At 36.9% G+C, this 23,181-nt stretch overlaps 12 protein-coding genes across 12 annotated transcripts; 9 read left to right on the forward strand and 3 right to left on the reverse strand. All coding sequences in view use genetic code 12, as the record gives it.

Annotated features, from left to right (window-relative positions):
- Positions 1 to 103: 103 nt before the first annotated feature.
- On the forward strand, positions 104 to 1,924 carry KGF56_003793 (bifunctional triglyceride lipase/lysophosphatidylethanolamine acyltransferase; the record flags this gene model as incomplete). Its single annotated transcript, XM_049325163.1, has 3 exons — positions 104 to 115; positions 192 to 1,865; positions 1,913 to 1,924. The coding sequence occupies 3 exons, from the start codon at positions 104 to 106 to the stop codon at positions 1,922 to 1,924; spliced, it is 1,698 nt and encodes a 565-aa protein (XP_049179119.1).
- A 42-nt stretch (positions 1,925 to 1,966) lies between these two features.
- On the reverse strand, positions 1,967 to 2,761 carry KGF56_003794 (Elongator subunit; the record flags this gene model as incomplete). The annotated part of the gene is made up of 1 exon (XM_049325165.1): positions 1,967 to 2,761. The coding sequence occupies one exon, from the start codon at positions 2,759 to 2,761 to the stop codon at positions 1,967 to 1,969; it is 795 nt and encodes a 264-aa protein (XP_049179120.1).
- Positions 2,762 to 3,532: 771 nt separating this feature from the next.
- KGF56_003795 (ubiquitin-ubiquitin ligase) lies at positions 3,533 to 6,094 on the forward strand (the record flags this gene model as incomplete). Its single annotated transcript, XM_049325166.1, has 1 exon — positions 3,533 to 6,094. One exon carries the CDS (start codon positions 3,533 to 3,535, stop codon positions 6,092 to 6,094), a length of 2,562 nt encoding a protein of 853 aa, XP_049179121.1.
- Positions 6,095 to 6,315: 221 nt separating this feature from the next.
- On the forward strand, positions 6,316 to 7,575 carry CPA1 (carbamoyl-phosphate synthase (glutamine-hydrolyzing); the record flags this gene model as incomplete). Its single annotated transcript, XM_049325167.1, has 1 exon — positions 6,316 to 7,575. One exon carries the CDS (start codon positions 6,316 to 6,318, stop codon positions 7,573 to 7,575), a length of 1,260 nt encoding a protein of 419 aa, XP_049179122.1.
- A 357-nt stretch (positions 7,576 to 7,932) lies between these two features.
- On the forward strand, positions 7,933 to 8,835 carry ERG251 (Erg251p; the record flags this gene model as incomplete). The annotated part of the gene is made up of 1 exon (XM_049325168.1): positions 7,933 to 8,835. One exon carries the CDS (start codon positions 7,933 to 7,935, stop codon positions 8,833 to 8,835), a length of 903 nt encoding a protein of 300 aa, XP_049179123.1.
- Positions 8,836 to 9,491: 656 nt separating this feature from the next.
- Positions 9,492 to 10,010, forward strand: RPL20B (60S ribosomal protein eL20; the record flags this gene model as incomplete). The annotated part of the gene is made up of 1 exon (XM_049325169.1): positions 9,492 to 10,010. The coding sequence occupies one exon, from the start codon at positions 9,492 to 9,494 to the stop codon at positions 10,008 to 10,010; it is 519 nt and encodes a 172-aa protein (XP_049179124.1).
- Positions 10,011 to 10,239: 229 nt separating this feature from the next.
- Positions 10,240 to 11,043, forward strand: KGF56_003799 (oxidoreductase; the record flags this gene model as incomplete). The annotated part of the gene is made up of 1 exon (XM_049325170.1): positions 10,240 to 11,043. The coding sequence occupies one exon, from the start codon at positions 10,240 to 10,242 to the stop codon at positions 11,041 to 11,043; it is 804 nt and encodes a 267-aa protein (XP_049179125.1).
- Positions 11,044 to 11,191: 148 nt separating this feature from the next.
- KGF56_003800 (uncharacterized protein) lies at positions 11,192 to 12,292 on the reverse strand (the record flags this gene model as incomplete). The annotated part of the gene is made up of 1 exon (XM_049325171.1): positions 11,192 to 12,292. One exon carries the CDS (start codon positions 12,290 to 12,292, stop codon positions 11,192 to 11,194), a length of 1,101 nt encoding a protein of 366 aa, XP_049179126.1.
- Positions 12,293 to 13,334: 1,042 nt separating this feature from the next.
- Positions 13,335 to 14,423, forward strand: KGF56_003801 (putative N(6)-L-threonylcarbamoyladenine synthase; the record flags this gene model as incomplete). The annotated part of the gene is made up of 1 exon (XM_049325172.1): positions 13,335 to 14,423. One exon carries the CDS (start codon positions 13,335 to 13,337, stop codon positions 14,421 to 14,423), a length of 1,089 nt encoding a protein of 362 aa, XP_049179127.1.
- A 22-nt stretch (positions 14,424 to 14,445) lies between these two features.
- Positions 14,446 to 15,597, reverse strand: KGF56_003802 (Smc5-Smc6 complex subunit; the record flags this gene model as incomplete). Its single annotated transcript, XM_049325173.1, has 1 exon — positions 14,446 to 15,597. The coding sequence occupies one exon, from the start codon at positions 15,595 to 15,597 to the stop codon at positions 14,446 to 14,448; it is 1,152 nt and encodes a 383-aa protein (XP_049179128.1).
- A 253-nt stretch (positions 15,598 to 15,850) lies between these two features.
- Positions 15,851 to 18,040, forward strand: MLH1 (mismatch repair ATPase; the record flags this gene model as incomplete). Its single annotated transcript, XM_049325174.1, has 1 exon — positions 15,851 to 18,040. One exon carries the CDS (start codon positions 15,851 to 15,853, stop codon positions 18,038 to 18,040), a length of 2,190 nt encoding a protein of 729 aa, XP_049179129.1.
- Positions 18,041 to 19,997: 1,957 nt separating this feature from the next.
- KGF56_003804 (uncharacterized protein) lies at positions 19,998 to 23,177 on the forward strand (the record flags this gene model as incomplete). The annotated part of the gene is made up of 1 exon (XM_049325176.1): positions 19,998 to 23,177. The coding sequence occupies one exon, from the start codon at positions 19,998 to 20,000 to the stop codon at positions 23,175 to 23,177; it is 3,180 nt and encodes a 1,059-aa protein (XP_049179130.1).
- Positions 23,178 to 23,181: the final 4 nt, after the last annotated feature.

A 23,181-nucleotide genomic window follows, 5' to 3' on the forward strand; every position in this document is an offset into this window, starting at 1 on the left:
CTTTTGTCGTTTTTTCTTTTTCATGAATCTTGTGACAATAGATTCTTCACAAGCGTTACCAGGACTACCAGGACTTTACTAATTCCACTTTTTCAGTAAACATATGTATATGTTTGTATGTAAGTTTTCTTGATTTTGTTTGCCTATGAGCTCTTTTTCAAGGTAAGTTTGGGTCTTTTATCATGATTCAGTCGGCCATGCACAAGAGTGCTCTACCACTTTTTACATTTATCATCAATAATACCCCGAGTTTTGTTTGGGCTTTGCTTGATTTCTTTTTCGATATTTGTTTCTTCTGGGTTAGGCACTTGTACCACATATACAATAGGAAGGATCCTCTCAAGGAGCATATCAAGCAGTTGAAGAATGTGTCCAATTACACTGAGTGGAAGCTGACAACGTTTGAAATTGATAAGTTGACAAATATGGATTTGTGGAGACAAAACTTTATCAGTAAACATTATGACTATGTGCTCATCAATGAAAGGTTGAGGTTGCTTCGCGAAGCGCGCGAGAATCAGGACTCGCAGCAAATTATGTCATTACTTAGATCAGGTCTCATACGCAATTTCGGAGGCATTGCTCAAAAGAGATTGTATTTGAAGTCTTATATGGGCACAAAGTTCAAGATTGAAGAATATATAAATGAGGTGTTGAACTGTTTGGACTTTTTGAATGATAGCTTGAGCAGTAGCAGTAATGGCGATGACTATGTCATGAATAGTAAGCAATTGAAGTTGGATTTTTTCCATGATGCGAGACAAAGTTTTGGGTGTACTGCCTTGTTGTTGCAAGGTGGCTCTTTGTTTGGATTGTGTCATTTGGGGGTCGTAAAAGCACTATATTTCAAAAGGCTTTTACCACGCGTAATTGCAGGAAGTGCGGTGGGTGCTGCGGTTGCCTCTTTGGTTTGCACACTAACTGATGATGAGTTGATCCCGATTTTGGTGAATATTGAGGAGTTGATGAAAAACATTGATGCCTTAAACCACGAGATAGACGAGAGGTACGGAAACATAATTGAGAATGTGGTGAAGAAGGGGTACAGTCAGGATATCTTGTTGTTTTTGAAATTTGTGCGTGATACCATCGGTGACTTGACTTTTGAAGAGGCTTATATGAAAACTCGGAAAATCTTGAACATTGTGGTGCATCCAACAAACAGGTGTGTCCCTTCTTTGCTTAATTATATCACAGCCCCCAATGTGATTATATGGACAGCAATTTATGCATCAATAGGAACAGGTGTCTTATCTGATGACATTGCGTTATACGTTAAAGATTTCAATAACGAAATAGTTTTACAAACTCCAGATATTGAAGTCAAGTTCCTTAAACCACAGGATGTTACTTATCAAACTTCATACTTTAAAAAAAACTTGTCAACCAATATTCAACACCAATCTCCATATACAAAGTTAACCGAGTTGTTCAATGTCAACCACTTTGTGATTAGTTTGGCAAGGCCATATCTTGCGCCCTTGATTAGTAATGACTTGAAACACTATCATACCTCCTATGGTAAGGTAAAGTATGACAAGAAGAAGAAGGCATACGACAAGGGCAAAGAAATGACAAAACGAGACATTGAGTACTACACCAAAGACACTGGCTTTAATTTTATGAAGCGATTCAAAACTATTCTTGGTATGGAAATACAACATCGATTAGTTGTTTTAAACAAACTAGGATTACTCAACGAGGTGATGAAGAGATTTTTTATAGACGAAAAGCCAACTGCATTGCAGTACTTGGCATCTATTAGAGAAGTTACCATTGTTCCAGAGGTAAGATATTTGGTCAAAGATTTTGGCAGAGTTTTTGACGTACATCGTACTATGGAAAATATCCCATACTGGGTCTTGGTAGGGGAGCGTTCTGTATGGCCTCTTTTCCCCCTTTTGTGGACAAGATGTGCCATTGAATTTGCATTGGATGATTTATATAACTTACATAGAAAGCGAGGTTAACGGAAGAATATCTTCACGTTTGAGTCTTTTGTTATATTGTAAGCGTATTCTCTTTCATTCACGACCAACGAGTCGTATGGTAATACACCTCGACTCACCACTAAGCTTCCTGTAATGTCCTTTGCTCTACCAGTAGCAAGAGGTTCCAACGTTATATTCAAATGCGATCTGAATAGTAGCTTTGTGATAAAATCGGTAATTTTGTAAGTAGGGTTAATTATCTCGTTAACTGCGTAATCAACGAGTTGTGGCGAGTTTTTGCAACTAGTAATGTACATTTGATAGCATTTTTTATTCAATTTGAGTAGACAAGATAACAAGTCATTACTACTGATATTGGTTGAGTATAGCAAAGTCTCTGGTGCATCAATGATAATTACTGAGTTGGGCTCGACTTTTATATCGAAAAGCCCCTTTACATCCTCTGATGCATTATTAGGATCTTTTATCTTTTGTTGAAACAAATGTGTGAAATAGTCGACAAATGTGAAGCTTGAGATTTGGGTCAAGTCTAGTCCATTCTTTCTGCAGTTTTTGATATAAAAGTTTTCATTGTGCAAAAAACTAATTAGTACAACATTACTCTTGTGATGAACATGTTTCAATTCTTGGTTGATAAGCGATGCTGTACCGATCAAGGCGTTTTCGATTAAAGAATTGACTAGCCAATTTGGTGATGTGCTCTGATTATACGTTATAATAGATAGATATGACTTACCGGGTACGATTTCTGGGATCAACCCCACATAATTTTTGAACAAGACGAGATCTTGTTTCAAGTCGTAGCTCATTGCTAGATCTTGAGTTTATCAATATCAATTTTTCATCCCAAAGAAGAAGAAGGAGAAAATAAAAATAAAAATAAAAATAAAAATAAATTTAAATTGCAATTTTGCAATTTTCCATTTTTATTTACATGGAACTCCAATCGTTAACATCAATCTATCCGGGTAATTTCAAAAAGAAGACTTCTATGAGAAACAGATGCTTTGAAGCAAGAAGATATAAGAGCTTGGTTCTTACTATTAAAAAAAAGGAATCTTTGTTCAAGTAGTGTGCGTACAGTGCCTAATATTCTCTTGATTATTTGTCTACTTATTTTTTTTTGTCGTTATCGCTCGAAGCTTGTATTCAGTTGTACCAAGACCATGAATTTGCCACCAATTGAGGCTAGCTTTTACGAAATCAAAAGTAAAGAAAAAAAATAAAACGGGTGTGCGATAAAATAGGTGTGTGATAAACCAGGTGCGATAAAACAGGGTGCGATAAAATGTGTATGTGTATGCAGTAAAACGTGTATGCAGTAAAACGTCAAATGTTTGGCATGAAATAAAACGGTTGTGGCTGGTATAAGGGCCCGCGCTGTAAATTGACGGCATAAAATGTTTAGTTTTATTTTCGCGCAATTTCAAACTGAAACGAAGAAGAAGAAGAAGAAGAAGAAGAAGAAGAAGAAGAGAAAAAAAGGTTAATTTTGCGAAATTGTAGAATCAGTCTATTTGCTTTTGAGAGGGTTTAAGGATGCATATGGGTTTGGTTACTGCTAAAGATATACCAAATCAATGTTAAATCGCTCAATTGACTCAGGTGCCGATTCGTTGCAGCCACCTTCATACGAAAATTCGGTTGTTGGCGGTGAATCTGGTAGTGGTTCATCAAGACTTGCATCTAATAGTAGTCGAAAGCAAAAGAAGAAAAATGTACCATACAGGCCCTCGAGAGAGTTACAACAACAGATTGATTTGTTGTCAAATACAAAAGGCAACAAGCCTGTGACTAAGCTTTCATCGGTATCGAGTAATGCTCATACCGAGTACTTTGATATCTTACCTTCTTTTGAAATGTTTCAGAGCATCTTGAAACGAGATGACCAACAATTCCAAGAAGACTTGTCTACGAGTCCACCGGAATATGGAGATACAACACATAGCAGACCTAGTATACCTGCTTCGCCGAGGATTTTTCCACAGCAATCAATAGATCGAAATTTAGCCGAAGTATCTCGAAGACTCGAACACGATATAGAGCTACAGCGAGACCGTCTTCAAAGTTTAAATGCTTTCTTTAATAATGATGTAGGATTGTCGCCAACAATAAGCACATCCGAGGGTGCCGGTGCCACAGCAGCACACAACGACAATGTAGCGGTGACATACGACACTTCTGGAGACTCGCCATTGGACAATATTGACCGCTTACAAAAAGCTACTAATCCGCACATTGATATACAAATATACGTTACCAAGGGAATACCGCAACCAAATGCTGAAAACGATTTGGAAACCAAATTAAAAGAATATACAAGTGGGGACCATGTGAATGGGTATGTAATTGTTAAAAATACTGCTAATGTCCCAGTTAAATTTGGATTATTCACCGTCTCATTAGAAGGTACCGTTAAACTGCTTGAGCGCAAGCCAAACTCATCGAACCGCAAATATAGCAAGATTTTGATGAAGAAGTTTTTGAAAATGTATGATTTGAGTGCCAGTTATAGTTACGGTTATTTACCCAGCAGTGCTGGTATTGAATATGAACCTTTTTCAAAGGACAGAAATGATGGCTGTGAAATTGGATTGCCCGATAGTAGGGTTTTGCAGCCTCAGCAACGATATAAGAAGTTTTTCACTTTTAAGTTTCCACACAGATTACTCGACAATGTGTGTCAAGACTCTATATTGCCACATTTGCTTCCTCCGCCATCAATGGGGGTGGACAAGACTTCTTTTGGTAATAGGAGTGAAGGAATAGTGTTGAACAAGGCACTAGGATACGGATCATTGAATTTGAGAGGTACACCGGTTGTTACCAGGGACTATGGATTTGATGATTTGAGTATTTCATATGCGATTGAAGCGAAAATCATAGATAAAGTCAACTCCAAAGATGCAGTTTCGCACGAAGAACTTAATCATGCTAAGCATCAAGATTACGTTCTTTCCAAGCATGCACAATATTTCCTCCGGTTTATACCGCAGATAACCGAGCAGCTTGAGTATTGCGAGCTTCACAATGTGGGAAATTACCTGGAAAATAATATAGGTGAGAAGTTTCTTGATCAGTTTCGACTAAATAGCACTTGGAGAGTTATAAATGAAGAGAATCAAAAGATTGACAGATTTATTGATCAGCATTTTTCAGGTGAAGTGAGTTTAGAGGATTTGAAGTTGAAAAATCTGGTGCACAGTATGCAATCACCGACGCTGCCACCAGTACCATCATCATCATCATCATCATCATCGCTATTACCATTACCATCACCATCACCATCACCATCACCATTACTATTTCCAACTGTATCAAAACACAGGGGAAAGGAAGAAGAAGCGAAGCATGAAGTATATGTCAGCACAATACTGCCGATTGAGATCTTTGGCAAAAAGAAACAAATGATATTGTCTTCCCAAGTCAAGATTGGAGAACTGACTATGAGTGTAAAAGTCCCCAATGGTGTTGTACAATATTCAGTCCCAAAGCTATTGATGAAGTATAATATGGATAGCATTGGAAGTACGCATGACAGAGATTATGGAAACATGCTTAAGCATGTTGATATTATTTTGAATTTTGAGGGAGATTCGAAGCCACAAATATCTTCCATTGATGTAAACATTGTCATATGGTCGTATTCTACCGAGTACCCTTTACCATTTGAAATGGGGTACGACTTCTTTTATAAAAACCACAATGGCGGGAAACCTTCTAGTGACCCTACTGAAACAACAAAAGACAATCTTCAATATTTAAAAGACCAAGTGTCTCGTTATATTGATTTCATTAGAAACAATTCGATTGACGTGACCAAAGAGTCGTTTCTGTACTTGAAATCTGCACAGAAATTAGGTGTCAAGAAAGATATCATATACAACTACTTCAAACCAACAAGTGTCAGCGATAATTGGGATGTATACCAACAAAAAGTGTTTCGATGGAGCCAGAAAATTAGAGTTCCACTAATAGTGGACAATAAGAGGAATATAAACCTTCTACCTTCTTTTCAAAGCTGTCTAGTTGGGCGGCTTTATTGTTTGCAGATTGCCGTTAAATTCAAAGGCACACATAACGAGCAAGTCGAGCTTGCACATAACGTGGTGAAAGTCGATGTACCTGTATTGGTTGGATGAAATCGGTAAGTGATAGTGATAGTAGCCTCAGTAATACCGATGACTCAATATGTATCTAAATTAGGCAATATAGATTAAGCGCGCAATCCATCAAGAAGAAAAGAAAAAAAAATTTCAGAAGGGAAGAGGGAAAAAATTTACTTGCCATATCCCACCATTCGATTCCACCCTATTTCATTTCGACCCTACTATCCAGTTTCCTCTTGGATTAATTTTCGAGCATGTTTCAGACGTTCAAAAGATGTTTAGCCACAGCATCCAGGACGTTTACCAATAATAAGAAGCAGTTGGATAGAGCTACACTTACGATTAAGAATGGACCTGTTTTCAGTGGGTACTCCTTTGGAGCCAACAGAAATGTTAGTGGAGAAGCCGTATTTACCACGTCATTAGTGGGATATCCTGAAAGTATGACGGATCCATCATATAAAGGTCAAATATTATGTTTTACACAGCCTTTGATAGGGAATTACGGTGTTCCGTCATCGACTGAAAAGGATGAGTTCAATTTGTTGAAATATATGGAAAGTTCGAAGATACAGTGTATTGGTATTGTGGTTGGAGACGTGGCGTTAGAATATAGTCATTGGACAGCAGTGGAGAGCTTGCAACAGTGGTGTAAGAGAAATGGAGTTGCTGCCATCACAGGTGTTGATACCCGGCAGTTGGTGTCGTATCTCAGAGACCGCGGATCGAGTTTAGGTAAGATTACGATTGGAGAGGAATACGATGCTGACGAGGATGCAGCATTTGAAGACCCTGGTGCAGTCAACTTGGTTCACAAAGTTACTACAAAGCAACCCTTCCACGTAGCTTGCCCCAAAGAATATTCCAAAAACGTACATATTGCTGTTTTGGACTGTGGTGCTAAGGAGAATATTTTGCGTTGTTTAGTTGAGAGAGGTGCATCCTTAACGGTTTTCCCATATGATTACCCAATTGATAAGATTGCAAACAAATTTGATGGCATTTTCATTTCCAACGGTCCGGGAGATCCAACACATTGTTCTACAACAGTAGACAATTTGAGTAAAATTATGGAAAAGTGCCCTGAATTACCAATCTTTGGCATCTGTTTGGGCCACCAATTATTGGCGTTAGCCAGTGGAGCTAAAACAATAAAGCTAAAATACGGTAACCGTGCCCATAACATTCCAACATTAGATGTGATTTCTGGCAAATGCCACATAACGTCACAAAACCACGGATATGCTGTTGATCCAAACACGATAGGTACCGAATGGCAGCAATTCTTTATCAATATGAACGATTTGAGTAACGAGGGAATGATACACAAAACCAACCCTGTATTTTCAACTCAATTCCATCCCGAGGCTAAGGGGGGCCCTCAAGACACTGCATATTTATTTGACAAATTTTTTGATAACATAAAACATTACAAAGCAAATAATGGATTAAATTTACCGAGCGTTGACGGAAGTCTACTCGTTGACATATTACCAAAAGAAAGAGTAGAATAAAAAATTACATTTAATTAATTAGATGTCTCTTGTACAACAAACCATGCATGTATACATGGTCCATATCCTGTCGTATACAGAATAATATACATAGTATTAATAGTTATAGTAAGCAATTAGTGTACTTATTTTTTTTTTTTTTTTTTTTTTTAAAAGGATGGGTGGCCAAACACAATGTAGGGTGCGAAAGATCATTTGATTTGTATACGAGGTAAACGAAGCATACGATTAAGTGGTATGCAAGTATTTTTTTTTAGCTCACTTTCCATTTAGAGTTACATAGAAGATATAAATACCAATTGGAAGGGCCCTTCCTTCCTTTTGGCACAAGGAGATTACTACATTCAAAGCGTAACGATGTCAACGAATGTCACTTCGACTACTGGATCTGCTCTATTCAGCACGATAGCTCTGAATAAGGTGGAAGAGCTTTGGGCTAGCTGGTATATTTATTGGGGGAACGATGTTTTGGCTACGGGCCTTTTATTCTTTTTAGTGCATGAATTTATGTATTTTGGTAGATGCTTACCTTGGTTTATTATTGACCAGATTCCTTATTTCAACAAGTATAAGATTCAACCAAATAAAATTCCTACAAACCAGCAACAATGGGAATGTTTTAAAGCGGTATTGAAATCCCATTTTCTTGTAGAGGCTTTGCCAATTTGGTTATTCCATCCTATTTGCTCGCAGTTGAAAATAACCTATGGTGTTCCCTTTCCCAGCTGGAAAATACAATTTGCTCAAATTGTATTTTTTTTCATTTGTGAGGATTTATGGCATTATTCATTTCATAGACTTTTCCATTATGGATGGTTTTACAAGAACATCCACAAGATTCACCACAAATATGCTGCACCTTTTGGATTAGCTGCCGAGTATGCTCATCCTGCCGAAGTTATGGCTTTGGGAGTAGGAACAGTTGGTTTCCCAATTTTATATGCATTTTTGGCTACTAAATACGCTTCGCTACCATCTATTCATTTGTTCACAATTACGCTTTGGATCGTTTTGAGATTATTCCAAGCTGTTGATTCGCATTCAGGCTACGATTTCCCATGGAGTTTAAATAAGTTTTTCCCACTTTGGGCTGGAGCAGAACACCACGATGACCACCATCACTATTTCATAGGTAACTACGCAAGTTCTTTTAGAGTATGGGATTGGCTTTTAAGTACAGAGTGTGGTGATTTGGCAAGAGTCAATAGGGTCAAAAATGCAAATAACAAGAATGAAAAGAAACATAAAATAGGTAAATAGGAAATAGATATAAGCCTTGTAACGTAACTTCATATTAGTTTGACTATTGTCTTCATAATATTTAGCTGTATGTTTTTTCCTGATAAGCCAGCAAGAGGGAAAAAACAACAACAAAAAAACGTATATACGTTAGTTTCGGGGCAGACTCATCGCACTCATCGCACTCATCGCACTCTCATTGCACTCATTTCACTTCATTGATTGACTCAGCGATTAGGGCTTAAACCCTAAGTACACGTGATACGTAAATTGTGTACTTTTTTCCTCCCTCACGAAGCGATGCCTTGTAGCCTTTATTTTGAAAAATTATTTTTTCTATTGGACTTATGTAATACATTTACACATTACTGCGTTTTGATTACATAATCACCTACATTCAGTGCCATTTTGCAATTTTCCACTTTCAAAAACAAATTTGAAAAAAAAAAAAATTTCTACCGTAGAGTAGTTTGAGAAGGGCGTATTCAATAACACCAAAGAGTATGTACAAAAAAACCCATGATTGGAGATGCGGTTGAGCTTGACAATGTTATTTCATTTTTGGAGTACCTAGTGATACAACCCATGTTTTCATAGTTTCGGAGCTCCGCTTTTTCTTTCACCATTTTCAAAGTACTAACAATTTTACCCCCTTTTTCTATTTTTTTTGATTAGAGATGTCGAGATTAAATGAATATCAAGTGATCGGTCGCCGTTTACCTACCGAGTCAGCACCGGAACCTAAATTGTTCCGTATGAGAATCTTTGCCCCAAATACTGTTGTTGCAAAATCAAGATACTGGTATTTCTTACAAAAATTACACAAGGTTAAAAAGACTTTAGGTGAAATTGTCTCAGTGAATGTCATCAGCGAGGCTAAACCAACCAAGGTCAAGACTTTTGGTATTTGGATCAGATACGAATCAAGATCAGGTATTCACAACATGTACAAAGAGTATAGAGATGTCACTAGAGTTGGTGCTGTTGAAACCATGTACCAAGATTTGGCTGCTAGACACAGAGCTAGATTTAGAAACATCCACATTTTGAAGGTTGTTGAATTACAAAAATCCGATGACGTAAAGAGACAATATGTTAAACAATTTTTGACCAAGGACTTGAAATTCCCATTGCCACACAGAGTACAAAAGCAACAGAAATTGTTCCAAGCTCACGCTCCAACCACCTTCTACTAGAGAGGGTTTTTGCATGTGTATAAACTATCTCTAATGTACGAAATTGAAGTTTGAAAGTTTTTCGGTGATGTGATTTGTGGGTAGTAATTTGGACTATACTTTGCGCTATCTCTAGAAAAGGGCGCAACCACTTTTTCTACTTGGACAGAAAAAAGGGCCCATTTGCTCTTAAAATAATAGTCTTTTTCTTTTCCTGTTCTTCATCATCATATCGTCATACATTAAGAACATGTCATACGGTAAGGCAGCGGCAGAAAGGTTACAGAATAAAGTCGTCCTCATTACTGGTGCTTCATCGGGAATCGGTTTTGCAATTGCTGAGGAATTGGCTGCTGTGAATTCCAATATCAAATTAATTCTCACGGCAAGAAGCTTAGATAAACTTGAGAAATTGAAACAAAGTTTAGAGAAGAAGTACGAAGGAATTGAGGTGTTGGCTAAAAAATTGGACGTTTCAGATGTAAACTCGATTGTGCCATTCGTTAACCAATTACCTAAGGAGTATGCAGATATAGATATTTTGGTCAATAACGCCGGTCTTGCGTTGGGGAGGGATGAAGTCGGTGAGATAAATCCTACTGATATAGAAACTATGTTCCAAACAAACGTCCTTGGTCTTATCACAATGACTCAAGCAGTTTTGCCAAGGATGAAAGAACGCAATACTGGGTTTATTCTTGGGCTTGGTTCAATTGCTTCTCGTGATGGATACCCTGGAGGATCAATTTACTGTGCAACAAAGGCTAGTGTTAGGTCATTTTTTCAAAGTCTTTCAAAGGAATTGATATCTACTAAAGTCCGCTGCAGTCTCTTGGAGCCGGGAATGGTTAGGACAAACTTCAGTATGACAAGATTTAGAAATGACCAACAAAAGGAGGCAGATACATACAAGGGCGGGGAGCCATTAAATGCAGTCGATATTGCTGAGATTGCAGCGTTTATCTTAACCAGAAGAGAAAACACTGTTATTGCGGAAACTCTCGTGTTCCCCACCAACCAAGCTAGTTCAGCTCACATCTATAGAAGCGAGTAAGAAATACACACAAAGATAAATAAATAAAAAAAAAAAAAAAAATAAATAGAAAGGGACCAATACTTGTTTCATATAGAGCTTCTTCTTCAAAAGAAAGTTTAGTAAATATTCTTGATGTGTCTATTAAAATATCTCTATTTACAATTCTCTAAGCCTCCAAGTTTTGATCTCTATCACTCCCAAAATAAATCTCCAATTGTTTCAAGGACGTTTGGTATAGTAACAACATTATTGAGCTTTGAATCCCGGTCCATATAAATCTAGGCCCCACCCCAGAAAATGCACCTAGTATACCTTCACACTTGTAAATCGAGTATAATGCTCTTAGCGTAGCATTGTTGTTAAAAGATCTTATGAATGGATTTGTAATTACTTTATGCTTCGATATTGGACTATGCAAGTCTGATGTATTTGTTGCAGTTTGTATACGAGTTTTGATGACGTCTAAGGGTGTAGTTAGTATACCTGCCAAGCCTCCTGCCGCGGCACCGGTCAATAGTTCAACCCCGACAGGCAAATCATCAGAGTTGTGATTATAATATATGGCCAATTGACGAAACTTTTCGTAAAATGACAATTGTAATGCGCTAAATGGTAAATCTCGAAACAACGTTTCTTTGTAACCAAAGACAAATGTCTTTAGTCCGTCGGTTCGGTAAATGCTTTTTATTGCGTCTGCTAATCCCCGGTAATTATATCCACACTCGGTAGTATATGGATTGTTGTACCTTCCCTGCAATTGTAGCCGAGTTTTAAGCACTTCTGAAGGAACATAAAACACACTTGACGCCAAATCTCCCAAAGTGCCCGCTATTAAATAGGCAATTGTCTCATTCATATTCCAATTGTAAATCATTTTCCTTTTCGTATATTCATATGTACCGAAAAACGCCGCTGTGGATGGGAATGAGCCCAAAACCGCAGGGGTATATCCACCGTATAGACCTCGAAATAACCCCTCTTCCTTGAGTATAGTTGCGTACGCCAGTATCATGCGTTTGTACTTGAGATTATGCGGGAATCCTTGTTGCCTGGTTTTCACTGTGTCTAATGAATGCATAGCGCTGTCTCCAACTACCCCGCCAAATCCTCCTGCAATCATACATTGCCATATGGGAGCACCCTCTTCGATATCTGCATTTTTGTCGTTGTCATTGTTATCAGGCGACTGTAGCTTCTTGTGCTGTGGATATTTGTCATGCGGCACAAATGTTAGAGGTATTGTCGAGGATGTGAACACTTGTGACATATCATGCGAAGACTTTCTTAGGTGAACCTACTATTGTAGGGAATATGCATATAAGGGAAGAAGAATATATGAAAAGAAGGTGTGCGGGGCGCGCGCGGGAAGGGGGTGGGGATAGGACCTAAATCGTCGTTGTGTGTGATAAATGGCAGTTGCGTGGATGTTTATATGAATATATCAAATATATAATGAATGTAAACAGTTCCCAGATGAACTTAACTCCAAAAATTTTATAATTAACCCGTGTAAAAACGGCGTGAAAAAAATTCTTTGTTCGTAAAATTGGCTTGTCCAAAAACGCACTATACACTACGTAGCCAATGCCTTGAAAATTGATCGTCTCTCAAGCTCGAAATATAGAGATGTATACTTGAAGAATGAAATAAATGAAAAACTGAGAGCCAGAAGAAAAAAAAAAAAAGAAAAAAAAATCAACAAAATCAAAAACTACCAATTGAGAATATCAAGAGATGGATTGGCCAATACTCCTTGCAAGGAAATCATTACGGGGGTATCAAAACTGTTAGTTATGAGGAGTACATTGGTATAGTTGTACCAAGTGTTTTTGGCGGAGTTATTTTTTTTCAAAAGTATATATAGCCAGGTTTTTTCGGTAAAGTGTATGGATACATTTGATTGAGGTATAAAACCTTTTACTTTAACCAAGTTCATATCGGTTCAACAATGGGGTTTATAAATTTTTCAGATTTCTGTTTAACTTTTTTTTTCTTTTTTTTTTTTGTTTGTTTGCAATTTCTCGATAGTTTTTTTTCAAGGTTGAAATCTTTTACTTGGATATGATATGATACCTTTATTTGCAAGATGCGCGAGATTTAGCAAACGACTAAAAGGAAGCGTGAGACAATTTGAATTTACTAGATGTTATCGAGTTTTGGCAATAGAGTCATCGTGTGATGATTCGTGTTTGGCAATATTGGAAAAGGATCAACTTGATAAACCACCAAAAGTAATAGATCAAGTTAAAAAAACGCTTTATTCGGCTGATGTAGGAGGAATAATGCCTACAGTCGCATATAATTACCATATGTCTACTATTGCCAATCTATGTATTGAGTTTTGTCGCAAGAATAACATCTCGGCGCAATCACCACCCGATTTGATCTGTGTAACTCGAGGTCCAGGTATGGCTGGTTCGTTGAGTAGCTCAACAGAGTTTGCTAAGGGGTTAAGCGTTGCATGGAACGTTCCGTTAGTTGGGGTACATCATATGTTGGGTCATTTGTTAACCTCCTTCTTGCCAAAATCAAAATCGCAGCTGGCGTCACCGTCGCCGCCACCTAAATACCCGTTTCTAAGCCTTTTGTGCAGTGGAGGTCATACCATGCTTGTACTCCTGAAATCTGTCTCGGAACATGAAATAATCATAAATGTAAGTGATATTGCCGTTGGTGATTCGCTAGATAAGTGTGCTCGCGAGTTGGGTCTCTATGGGAACATGTTGGGACGAGAATTGGAAAAATACATTGATGAGATATCCCCTGAGGAGAAACAAGAGTTTCAAAACTTGAACTTCAACACGAGGATAGCCAATGAATACAATTTTAGAGTGAATCTCCCCTTTCAATCGCCAAAGAATGGTATAGGTACATTACAGTTTGCATTTGCCCAGTTTTTAAGCACGATTCAGGGTTATAAAGAGCGATTTCGAATGGTGAAAAAAAGCGATGAATTTGATGAAAAAACAAAAAGAATGGTGGCATATACAATACAGGAATTTATATTTGACCATATCGTCGATAGGATCAATTTAGCATTCACGAAACACGGATTGAGTCGGTGGAGCGATGGTAAATTTGTTGGAGTAGAAGATTTTATTTGTTCAGGAGGAGTAGCTGCAAACAAACGACTAAGAGAAAAATTATTCAGCAATTTGAAGTATAAAGAAATTGGTGATAAACCACTTAACTTTCATTTTCCAGATCTTTCTTTATGTACGGATAATGCTGTAATGATTGGGTTGGCAGGAATAGAGATTTTCGAAACATTGAGACTTAAGACAGATTTGAGTTTTACTCCAATTAGAAAATGGCCCTTGAATGAGCTACTAAGTGTAGATTCTTGGGTTCACGTTAATGACGATGAATTTAATAAAGTTTGTAAATACAATACATAGAAGACACATAGAGGTGAACCACTTATTCTTCTTCCTCTTCTTCCTCTTCTTCCACTTCTTCCATTTCTTCCACTTCTTCCTCTATATAGTCCTCCTCGGGTATACAATCCTCAAGTTCATCACGATGACCCAAAAATGACTCTTTAATTTTGAATTTTTTAATCATATATTCCCAAACATCATAGTTAAAAGTAGCGATATGATGCGAGGAAATCGCATTACTGCTATCCAATTTGTTTTCTTGTATTTCCTTTTGACTTACTCTTGCAACATATGGATATCCGTTTCTACCCGTAAACAATTTTAACCTGCCATCCTTAACCAAGAAACTCGTATAAAACAAGTTCTCCACCGATTGGGCAAATGACTTTGGGTCAATGAAAAAAGTGTAAAAATTTACTTCACCACCTCGATCTTTACTGAGGTATATTTCATAAATCATTCTAATCATATACGCAGTGTTTTTCTCTTCATCTTCTTGAATATCTTTTGCTTGTACAGCTTTTGCTGTTGTTAAGGTACCGCTTTTTGAATCATCCACTATACGTGTACGCGAAGCCGCTTTTCTTCGCTCACTAGCTAAAGGACCATATAAGAAATCAACCAGAATTGGTTTTTTACTAATTTGGTGATATAACACTCCCAATTTCAACCAGTTTATTTTATTGAACGAGTATTCATCTGTTATTACCTCCTCCTCCGCGTCTTCCTCCTCCTCCTCGTCTTCTTCGTCTTCCTCTTCTCCCTCAATATGATCATTCTCTGTATTGACTAACATTGAATCATCAGTAACGGCATATTGTTTAATTTTTCTTATAACATCGTTTTCATTCAACGCTACATCATTTTCACCAAACCGTAGGTTTCTTGCATTCAAAGCAGCAAATCCAGAAGCTTCTTTTAACACTTCGGAATCTTCAAGATGTACTTTAGTATCTCGAACTTGGTCTCGTTCAATTACTGAGTATAATCTAGTTAACTCGTCAATATTGTTTAATGAAATATGTATACCTTGCCCCTTAGCTGCCTCCTTAAGCTGATTCTTCATACGCTGTCGCAATTTGTTATAAGCTTCAAAATGCTCTTGTTTAGTGGTTCTCGTATGCTTTGGTACATGCGACCGTGAAAGTGACAGCGATCGCGACAGAGACAGCGAACGCTGCCGTGAATGCATCTGTGACTGTACCTGTGACTGATTTACCATTTCAAATAGCAACAACCTGGGGAGGGTGACAATATAGAACTTATATAGCTGCCAGTTTTACACTCTTGAATGGTTTTTAACTCTTGCAAATTGAAAAGTTTTTGTTAGCCGCTCAAGTAATACGCGTTTTTGTTTGTTTTTTTTTTTTCAGTAATTATTGAAGAGCCGGGTTTGATTGATTGCAATACAAGTGAATTACTTCTTTGTTAGCGAAGTTTGCCAGATGAGTGATCCCATAGCTGTTATTGAAGATACTGGAGGGAGAATCAGAAAGCTAGATGAATCTGTGATAAACAAAATTGCAGCAGGAGAGATTATTATTCAGCCAGCTAATGCATTAAAGGAAATGTTGGAGAACTCGATAGATGCAAAAGCTACTAGCATTGAAATTATGGTGCGTGAAGGTGGGCTAAAACTACTTCAAATAACCGATAATGGGCATGGTATTGCAAAGGAGGATTTGCCGCTACTATGTGAAAGGTTTGCAACTTCAAAATTGACAAAATTTGAGGATTTAGAGCTGATTGCCACTTATGGATTCAGAGGTGAAGCATTGAGCAGTATATCACATATATCGCGATTATCGGTTATAACTAAAAGAAGGGAGTCCAAGTTGGCATATAAGGCGTACTACATGAATGGCAAACTATGTAATCCTAGCTTTAAACTGAGTAAGGAGAACTATGAACCAAAAGCAATTGCAGGAAAAGATGGTACTCAAGTAATTGTTGAGGATTTATTCTACAACCTCCCTTCGCGACTCAAAGGATTGAAATCGAAAAGTGATGAGTTTGCCAAGATTTTGGATATTGTGGGTCGATATGCTATACACTCGGGGCATGTTGGATTTAGCTGCAAGAAGTATGGAGATCCATTGCATCAGTTGAACACACGGGCAAACACTTTGTTGAAAGAAAGGATCCGAAACGTTTATGGATCCGGCATAGCTAATGAGTTGTTGACTATAGATTTCAAGCCCAGTGAGGAGGAAGATGGTGGCAATATGGCATATAAAGTAGAAGAATTGGGGCTACTACGAGTTACAAGCGCAATTACCAATGCAAATTACAATAATAAAAAACGAATACCGCCAATAATCTTTATCAACCATCGATTAGTTTCATGTGATCCTTTGCGAAGAGCTATAAATGGTGTTTTTCAATCTTTCCTTCCAAGAGGAAGTTATCCATTTTTTTACATAAGTTTGGAGATTAAACCTGAGAACTTGGACGTTAATGTTCATCCCACAAAGAGAGAAGTTGGGTTTTTGAATGAGGATGCCATAATTGACTTGATTGTGGCAAGAACTCATCGAGCTTTGTCTAGTGTGGATACTTCGAGAGAATTTAAAGCACAAACTATAGTAACAAAGAGGAGTAATGATTTGGAAGAAGAGAGGCTTCTGTTTGGTGATAACCAAAGTCAAAGTCAAAGTCAAAGTCAGAGTCAGAGTACACAGCCCTTGAAGAAATATAGACAGGAGAATAAATTAGTTAGAGTTGATGCAAGTCAGTCCAAGATCAATCCATTTTTATTGCAGCAGGTGGAATCCAATACTAGTTATCCAGATTTGAAGCAGCAACAACAACAAGAGTCTACTAATCAATATCAAGCCACTATAGATGATACATGTCTCTCTACCCAAGAATCCGATTCCACATATAAACTTAACAGCAATCGAACCCAAGTTCAAGTTAATCTTGAATCAATAATCAATCTCAAAAATGAATTAGCTCAATTCATAGACAAACCTCTTACAAACGTCTTTAGTCATGCAGTGTTTGTAGGAATAGTTGATCCTTTGAAGAGATTATGCTGTTTTCAGTATGATGTAAAGTTATTTATATGTGATTATGCGGCAGTGTTGTTGGAATTTTTCTATCAAGTTTGTTTACAAGAGTTTTGCAATTATGGAGAAATTGAATTTGACGAGCCTATTCCATTAAGGCAGTTGCTTGAACCGTTATACGAGATCAATGACGATCTAGTCCCCGTTGAGAATGTCATTTCCTCCTTGGTTTCAATGAGGGAGATGTTTGAAGAGTATTTTCAACTTGTAATAGATGAACAAGATAATTTATGCAAAATTCCATTAATCATGTTGAAAATTGAACCAGATTATAAGAAGCTACCATATTTTATATATAGATTGGGTACTAAGATTAATTATCAAGATGAAAAACAGTGTTTGCAAGGAATAATGAGACAAATTGCATTATTGTATTTACCTGAACCATTTAATGAAGCTGACGAAGAAGATGGGCAAGAGAAAAGGATGGAGATGGAGAATCAATTGGAAAATGTTTTACTACCTGAATTGAAGAAACAATTTTTGGCACCAAAGAATTTGACACGAGATATTATACAAATTGCTGATTTGCCAGGTTTATATAGAGTGTTTGAACGGTGTTGAGATTGGGGGATGGGGGGACCCTTTTTTTTATTTTTTTTATTTTATTTTTTTTAATTTGTTTATTTAGTAGCTACGGCTTATTTGATGTAAAGGTATATCTCCGCAAGCAACAGATAACAGATTACAAAGCCGAGGAGTTTGTAATTTAAAACATGTTTTTGAGTTAGGTTGTATGTAAGATTCGGCGATATCTCGGTTAGTTAACCCACTTTGCCTTGTGTTTATTCCCTATTGCGGCCTTAAGAGACAGAAGAGGAACAGATACAAAGTGATCTATCAACCAAATAAATTATAGCCTGCTTTGTACTGCATTGTATTGTTTTTGTTACTTCTTGAAAGTCGCATTTTATTATTATAGATACGACATAAATCGTAATGTCGTGAAAACAAATGAAAAATTAATTAAATATAGGCAATTCACCATCAATAGTAATGCTAAAGGCTGTAAAAGAGGAGGCAAGAGGAGGAAAGAGGAGAGGAAAAAAGTAAAGAGAATAAAGAGAATGAAGAGGAGAGAATGAAGAGAATGAAGAGAATGAAGAGAATGAAGAGAATGAAGAGGAGAGAAGAAATTGAAGATTAAAGAGTGTTCTTTGATACAAAAGTCTCCCATGTGTTAATTGAAATTGAAATTTTCAAGGCCAATATGTAAATAAAATTTACCTTTTTCGGTTACCTTTGATGCATATATCACTATCATAAGACACCATTGATTACATCTCTTTGTTATAAATAAGTTTATCAATTTTTAACTCAATTAATCAAAAACGTTCAAATCAATTTAACTCTATAATTTTATTACTCAATTAAGATAGAAGTTTCAGAGACAAACATAGTAGTACATATTAAGAAGAAGGTGGGGTTAAGGTTCAGATTCAGACAATAAACAAAGACCCAATTATATATTTTTTTTGTTCATCAGACACCAGACACATAAAAATTGTCTTTTTCAGACAAAATCTTCTCAATTAGGTTAAGTTGGCAGTTTCAAAACTATATGCAGTACGACAAAAAGCTTAACAAAGCGCAGTATAAAAAGCGAATCAAATCTCACCCAACGACGAAAACTAAGCAAAAGTCTAAAAGAAAGCTAGGAAAGCTGGAAGAAACTAGACAAGCTAGACAGCTAGAAGAGAGCTAGACAGCTAGAAAAGAGCTAGACAGCTAGAAAAGAGCTAGACAAGCTAAAAAAAGAGCAAAAAAAGCTGGAAGAAAGCTGGAAGAAAGCAAAAAAACTGGAAGAAAGCAAAAAAACTGGAAGAGAACTGAAAAACTAAGAGAGCTAGAAAAGCTAGAGCTCTGAAAATTCAAAGAGATAGTTGGATAATACTATAGGAAGCTGAAACAAGGCTAAAAGGGCTACAAGAGGCTACAGAGCTAAAAAGAGAGCTAGACAGGCTGGAAGAGAGCTGGACAAGCTAAAAAAGAGCTAGACAAGGTAAAAGAGAGCTAGACAAGCTGGAAGAGAGCTGAAAAGCTAGAGCTCTGAAAAATCAAAGAGATAGTTGGACAATACTATAGGAAGCTGAAACAAGGCTAAAAGGGCTACAAGAGGCTACAGAGCTAAAAAGAGAGCTGGACAAGCTGGAAGAGGCTACACGAGGCTATACGACACTAACTAGCCTGTTACAACACTATCTCGCTCCGCTCGATAGTGCCTTGTCTTCAGCATAGAAAGCACGGTCAAATTCACAATAACCCACCATCTTCATAAATACATCCTCCTAATCTACACTATCTACACTATTCAGTCATTCACTTGGTATTCATTCCAGCTCATTCATACAGTTGTAATTATCCAAAAAAAAATCTACATACACAAGATTTCAGGGCTTAAGACCATTATCTAAAATCTTGCGCTATTTGGTTTTATCAAAGTCAACAGCTATAAATTGCATTCCTTTTTTTTTCACTTTAAAATACAGCCGCACTATCCCCCGTTCCCCTTTACAAAGCCATGTTTATTGATAATTCTATTAACGAGAAATACATACGGACTTTAAACCTTGGCTGCTTCCCCAAAACCGTACTAAATTTCCAAGATAGTCAAGATTATTTTCAACAGTTGGTGTTTGTTGACTATCAGTTACAATTGTTGATACGGAACGAGTTCAATGGTGAGGAATTGACTACTGTACGAGACTTTGTATCGACTGATAACCGCAACCCGCCACAGCAAAATCCCAAGGAGAAGTTAATCCAGTTGATCAATTACACAAACTCAATTCACCTAAATTACCAGCATCACGATAACAGTAGAACTTATGAAGAGAAATTATACTATGTCAATCTAATGTCTCACTTGTTGTACTTGGATGGTAACTTTTACGAAATGCATAAACTTCTCAAATCAATCACCGTTAGTCATCAAGTCAACAGAGCAACAAATTTGAACGTTTCTGCAAATTTATTGGAATTTATTCAATACTTGACTTGTCGATATTATACATTGTTGGGATTGAGCAATATTGATGATGGTGTGTCGGGCACAACTAAAGTCTGGGTAGAATATTTGATCCATTTCAACAGACCATTTTCCAAATCACAAGTTGTGGCTAATCATTGGTTCGATTTGATGTTCAACAAATTAAGCTACTCGTTAACTCAACAAAGTAATGGATCAATAGTTCCCTTATCTTTCATCAATGAAGTTAGTAATCTACCCTTCTTCAAGAATAAACTATCAATAATTGCCTATTCCAACTATTTGTTACGACCAGAAAATTCGAAATTTGTAAATAAAAATTTTAAATCTGATTATTCATCATTTTTGACTGTTGATATAAATGAGTGCATTCATCTCAAGATTCAGTTTCCAGATGCAAGTGATGAAAATACAAGAATAAATGACTTCATTAATAACCTATTTGAGTCTATTAGCTATGTTCCTTTCAACTTGGCAATACTTAAACCATCTCTCTCCAAGCAGTTCCTTATTGATGCTACTACAAAGACATATCAAAGCAGAATTGTGTTATCAAACTTGATCTATACTTTAATTGACTTGAACGAATACGACGAAGCATTGGCAGCTTTCAATACTTATATCACATACCTGGAAAAAGATCAAGAACAAAAGAATGGCTATATTGAAGACATTTTGGCAATTATTGATACTTATAGTACATGCATCATCCATTTCAACCCTTTGAAGTCATTCAAGAATGTGAAAAAGTTTCACTATAGCGATGTGACCATAGTCCTGAATAATCTTGACAAGTATGTCAAACAGTTGAAGGTGTATTTGGATACCTTGGGAGATTTCATTGATTTGACGTATGATGATGAGAATTATGCGGGCGATAAAAATCCATTATCATTCTTGTACAGAAAGTATAACCTCAATGTATTGCGGTCGGATCATTCCCAGTTTATTGAATTGATTTCAAAAGCATGGCATTCAATTGGTTACTATCATTACTATTTATCCATGTGTGAATCACCAAATCAAAAACTATTGGATAAGCATGTATTGGAAGTTGTAAAGAATTATAAAAACTCATTGATCATCAATTCTACTGGTAATGTGCTTTACCTATTTAGCTATGCCTTGGCCTTGTCAAACACCGGCGAGTTGAATCCAGCATTGAAGCTTTGTAAATTTATCTTGAAAAAATATCCTGAGTCGTTTAAAACTTGGAATTTATTGGTATTATTGATAACCTCGTTCAACAATGACAATGACGAAGTGAATAAACCAGCGGGAGCTTACGATAACATCTTACCTGATACTTTACTTAGTGACGAAATCAAAGCTAATGGAGCAGCTAATATCGACCAACAGATGGATGCTTATGTGCCTCCAATACCTAAAATTCGTGAGCCTGAGAAATTCATCAATAAAGCATTGAACATTTCTGGACTATACATATTGAAGCATCAACAAAAGAATATCCAATTGACTCCTGAATCCAAGTATGAAATTTTGCAGTTGAAGTTGACCCAAATGGCTGTTTTGGAATCGGTTCATGGAACTCAGTATATGATTGATTTGATATCAGAAGTGTTTGTATTATACCATGAATTATTTGACATCAAGTTTAGTTCCAATGAGAATCATGCTTCGTCAAAACATTGTGGGCTAATCGAGAAGTGGTCACATAGACCAAGTTTTATTGATGCAAAGGACAATGCTAATCAAAGTGTTATTAATACGTCATTACCACCTGCAATGTCAATGCAACAGAAGGTTGGGAAAAAGGAAACAAGAACAGGAACAGTGCTTCCACCACCTCTGTTGTTGTCAAAGAAAGATCGTGATGAATCTAAACATGAGTTATCATCAATTAGGCATAATGCGGTTGATAAACTAAAACGATTGTCAAAACTTCCTAAGAAGGACACAACATTTGTATCAAGAAAAAATTCAGTGACATCGAACACATCAGGGAAATTGAATGGTGTTGGAAGTGGTGGGCATATCCTTATTAAAAAGCCCGACTTTTTCAAAAGCGGACATTCTTCTACTTCACCAATGCCTCCCGAGAAACCTGTAGCTGCACAATCAGTACCGCAACGTGCTCTCAGCGTTTCCTCCTCCGCATCATCAAAAATATCTACAAGAGCAGCAGCTCCCACTCATACCCATGATAGCATTATGGAACGTAAAGTATTACAAGAACTTTGGCTATGGACGGCAAGTATTTTCTTGAAAGTTGGACTATTTGATGAATGCGAACAAAGTATAATTGAGGCTGAACTTGTATACGAGCCTAATGTCAAGACATTTATTGCTACGGGGTATCTTTATTCAAAGCAAAAGAAGTTTTTAGCACTACAAGAGTTTGAGAGATCATTAGAAATACTCGATAGAAACGATCCGTTCAATAAAGTTGATTATGGATTCGCTATACTTGGATTATCTAAACTTATTCTTATTGATGATAAGAGCACCAACTCATTATTCATTTCAACTAAGGATATGGATGCAGCAATTATCAGGTTGAAGAATTTGTTAGAGCACTATTCAATTTGTTGGCCATATGGTGTAAATAACCCGGAAGTTTGGTACTATCTTGGCAAGATTTACGAGACAATTGATGACAAGATACTCTTGACCAAGAGTTTATGGAAATGCATTGAGTTGGAGGATTTAAGACCAGTACGAAATTTCGAAATTTGCAATTCCGCTATATAATTAT

Source organism: Candida oxycetoniae (genome assembly GCF_023343755.2).
Source record: "Candida oxycetoniae strain CBS 10844 chromosome Unknown scaffold38, whole genome shotgun sequence".
Lineage (NCBI taxonomy): Eukaryota > Fungi > Ascomycota > Pichiomycetes > Serinales > Debaryomycetaceae > Lodderomyces > Lodderomyces oxycetoniae.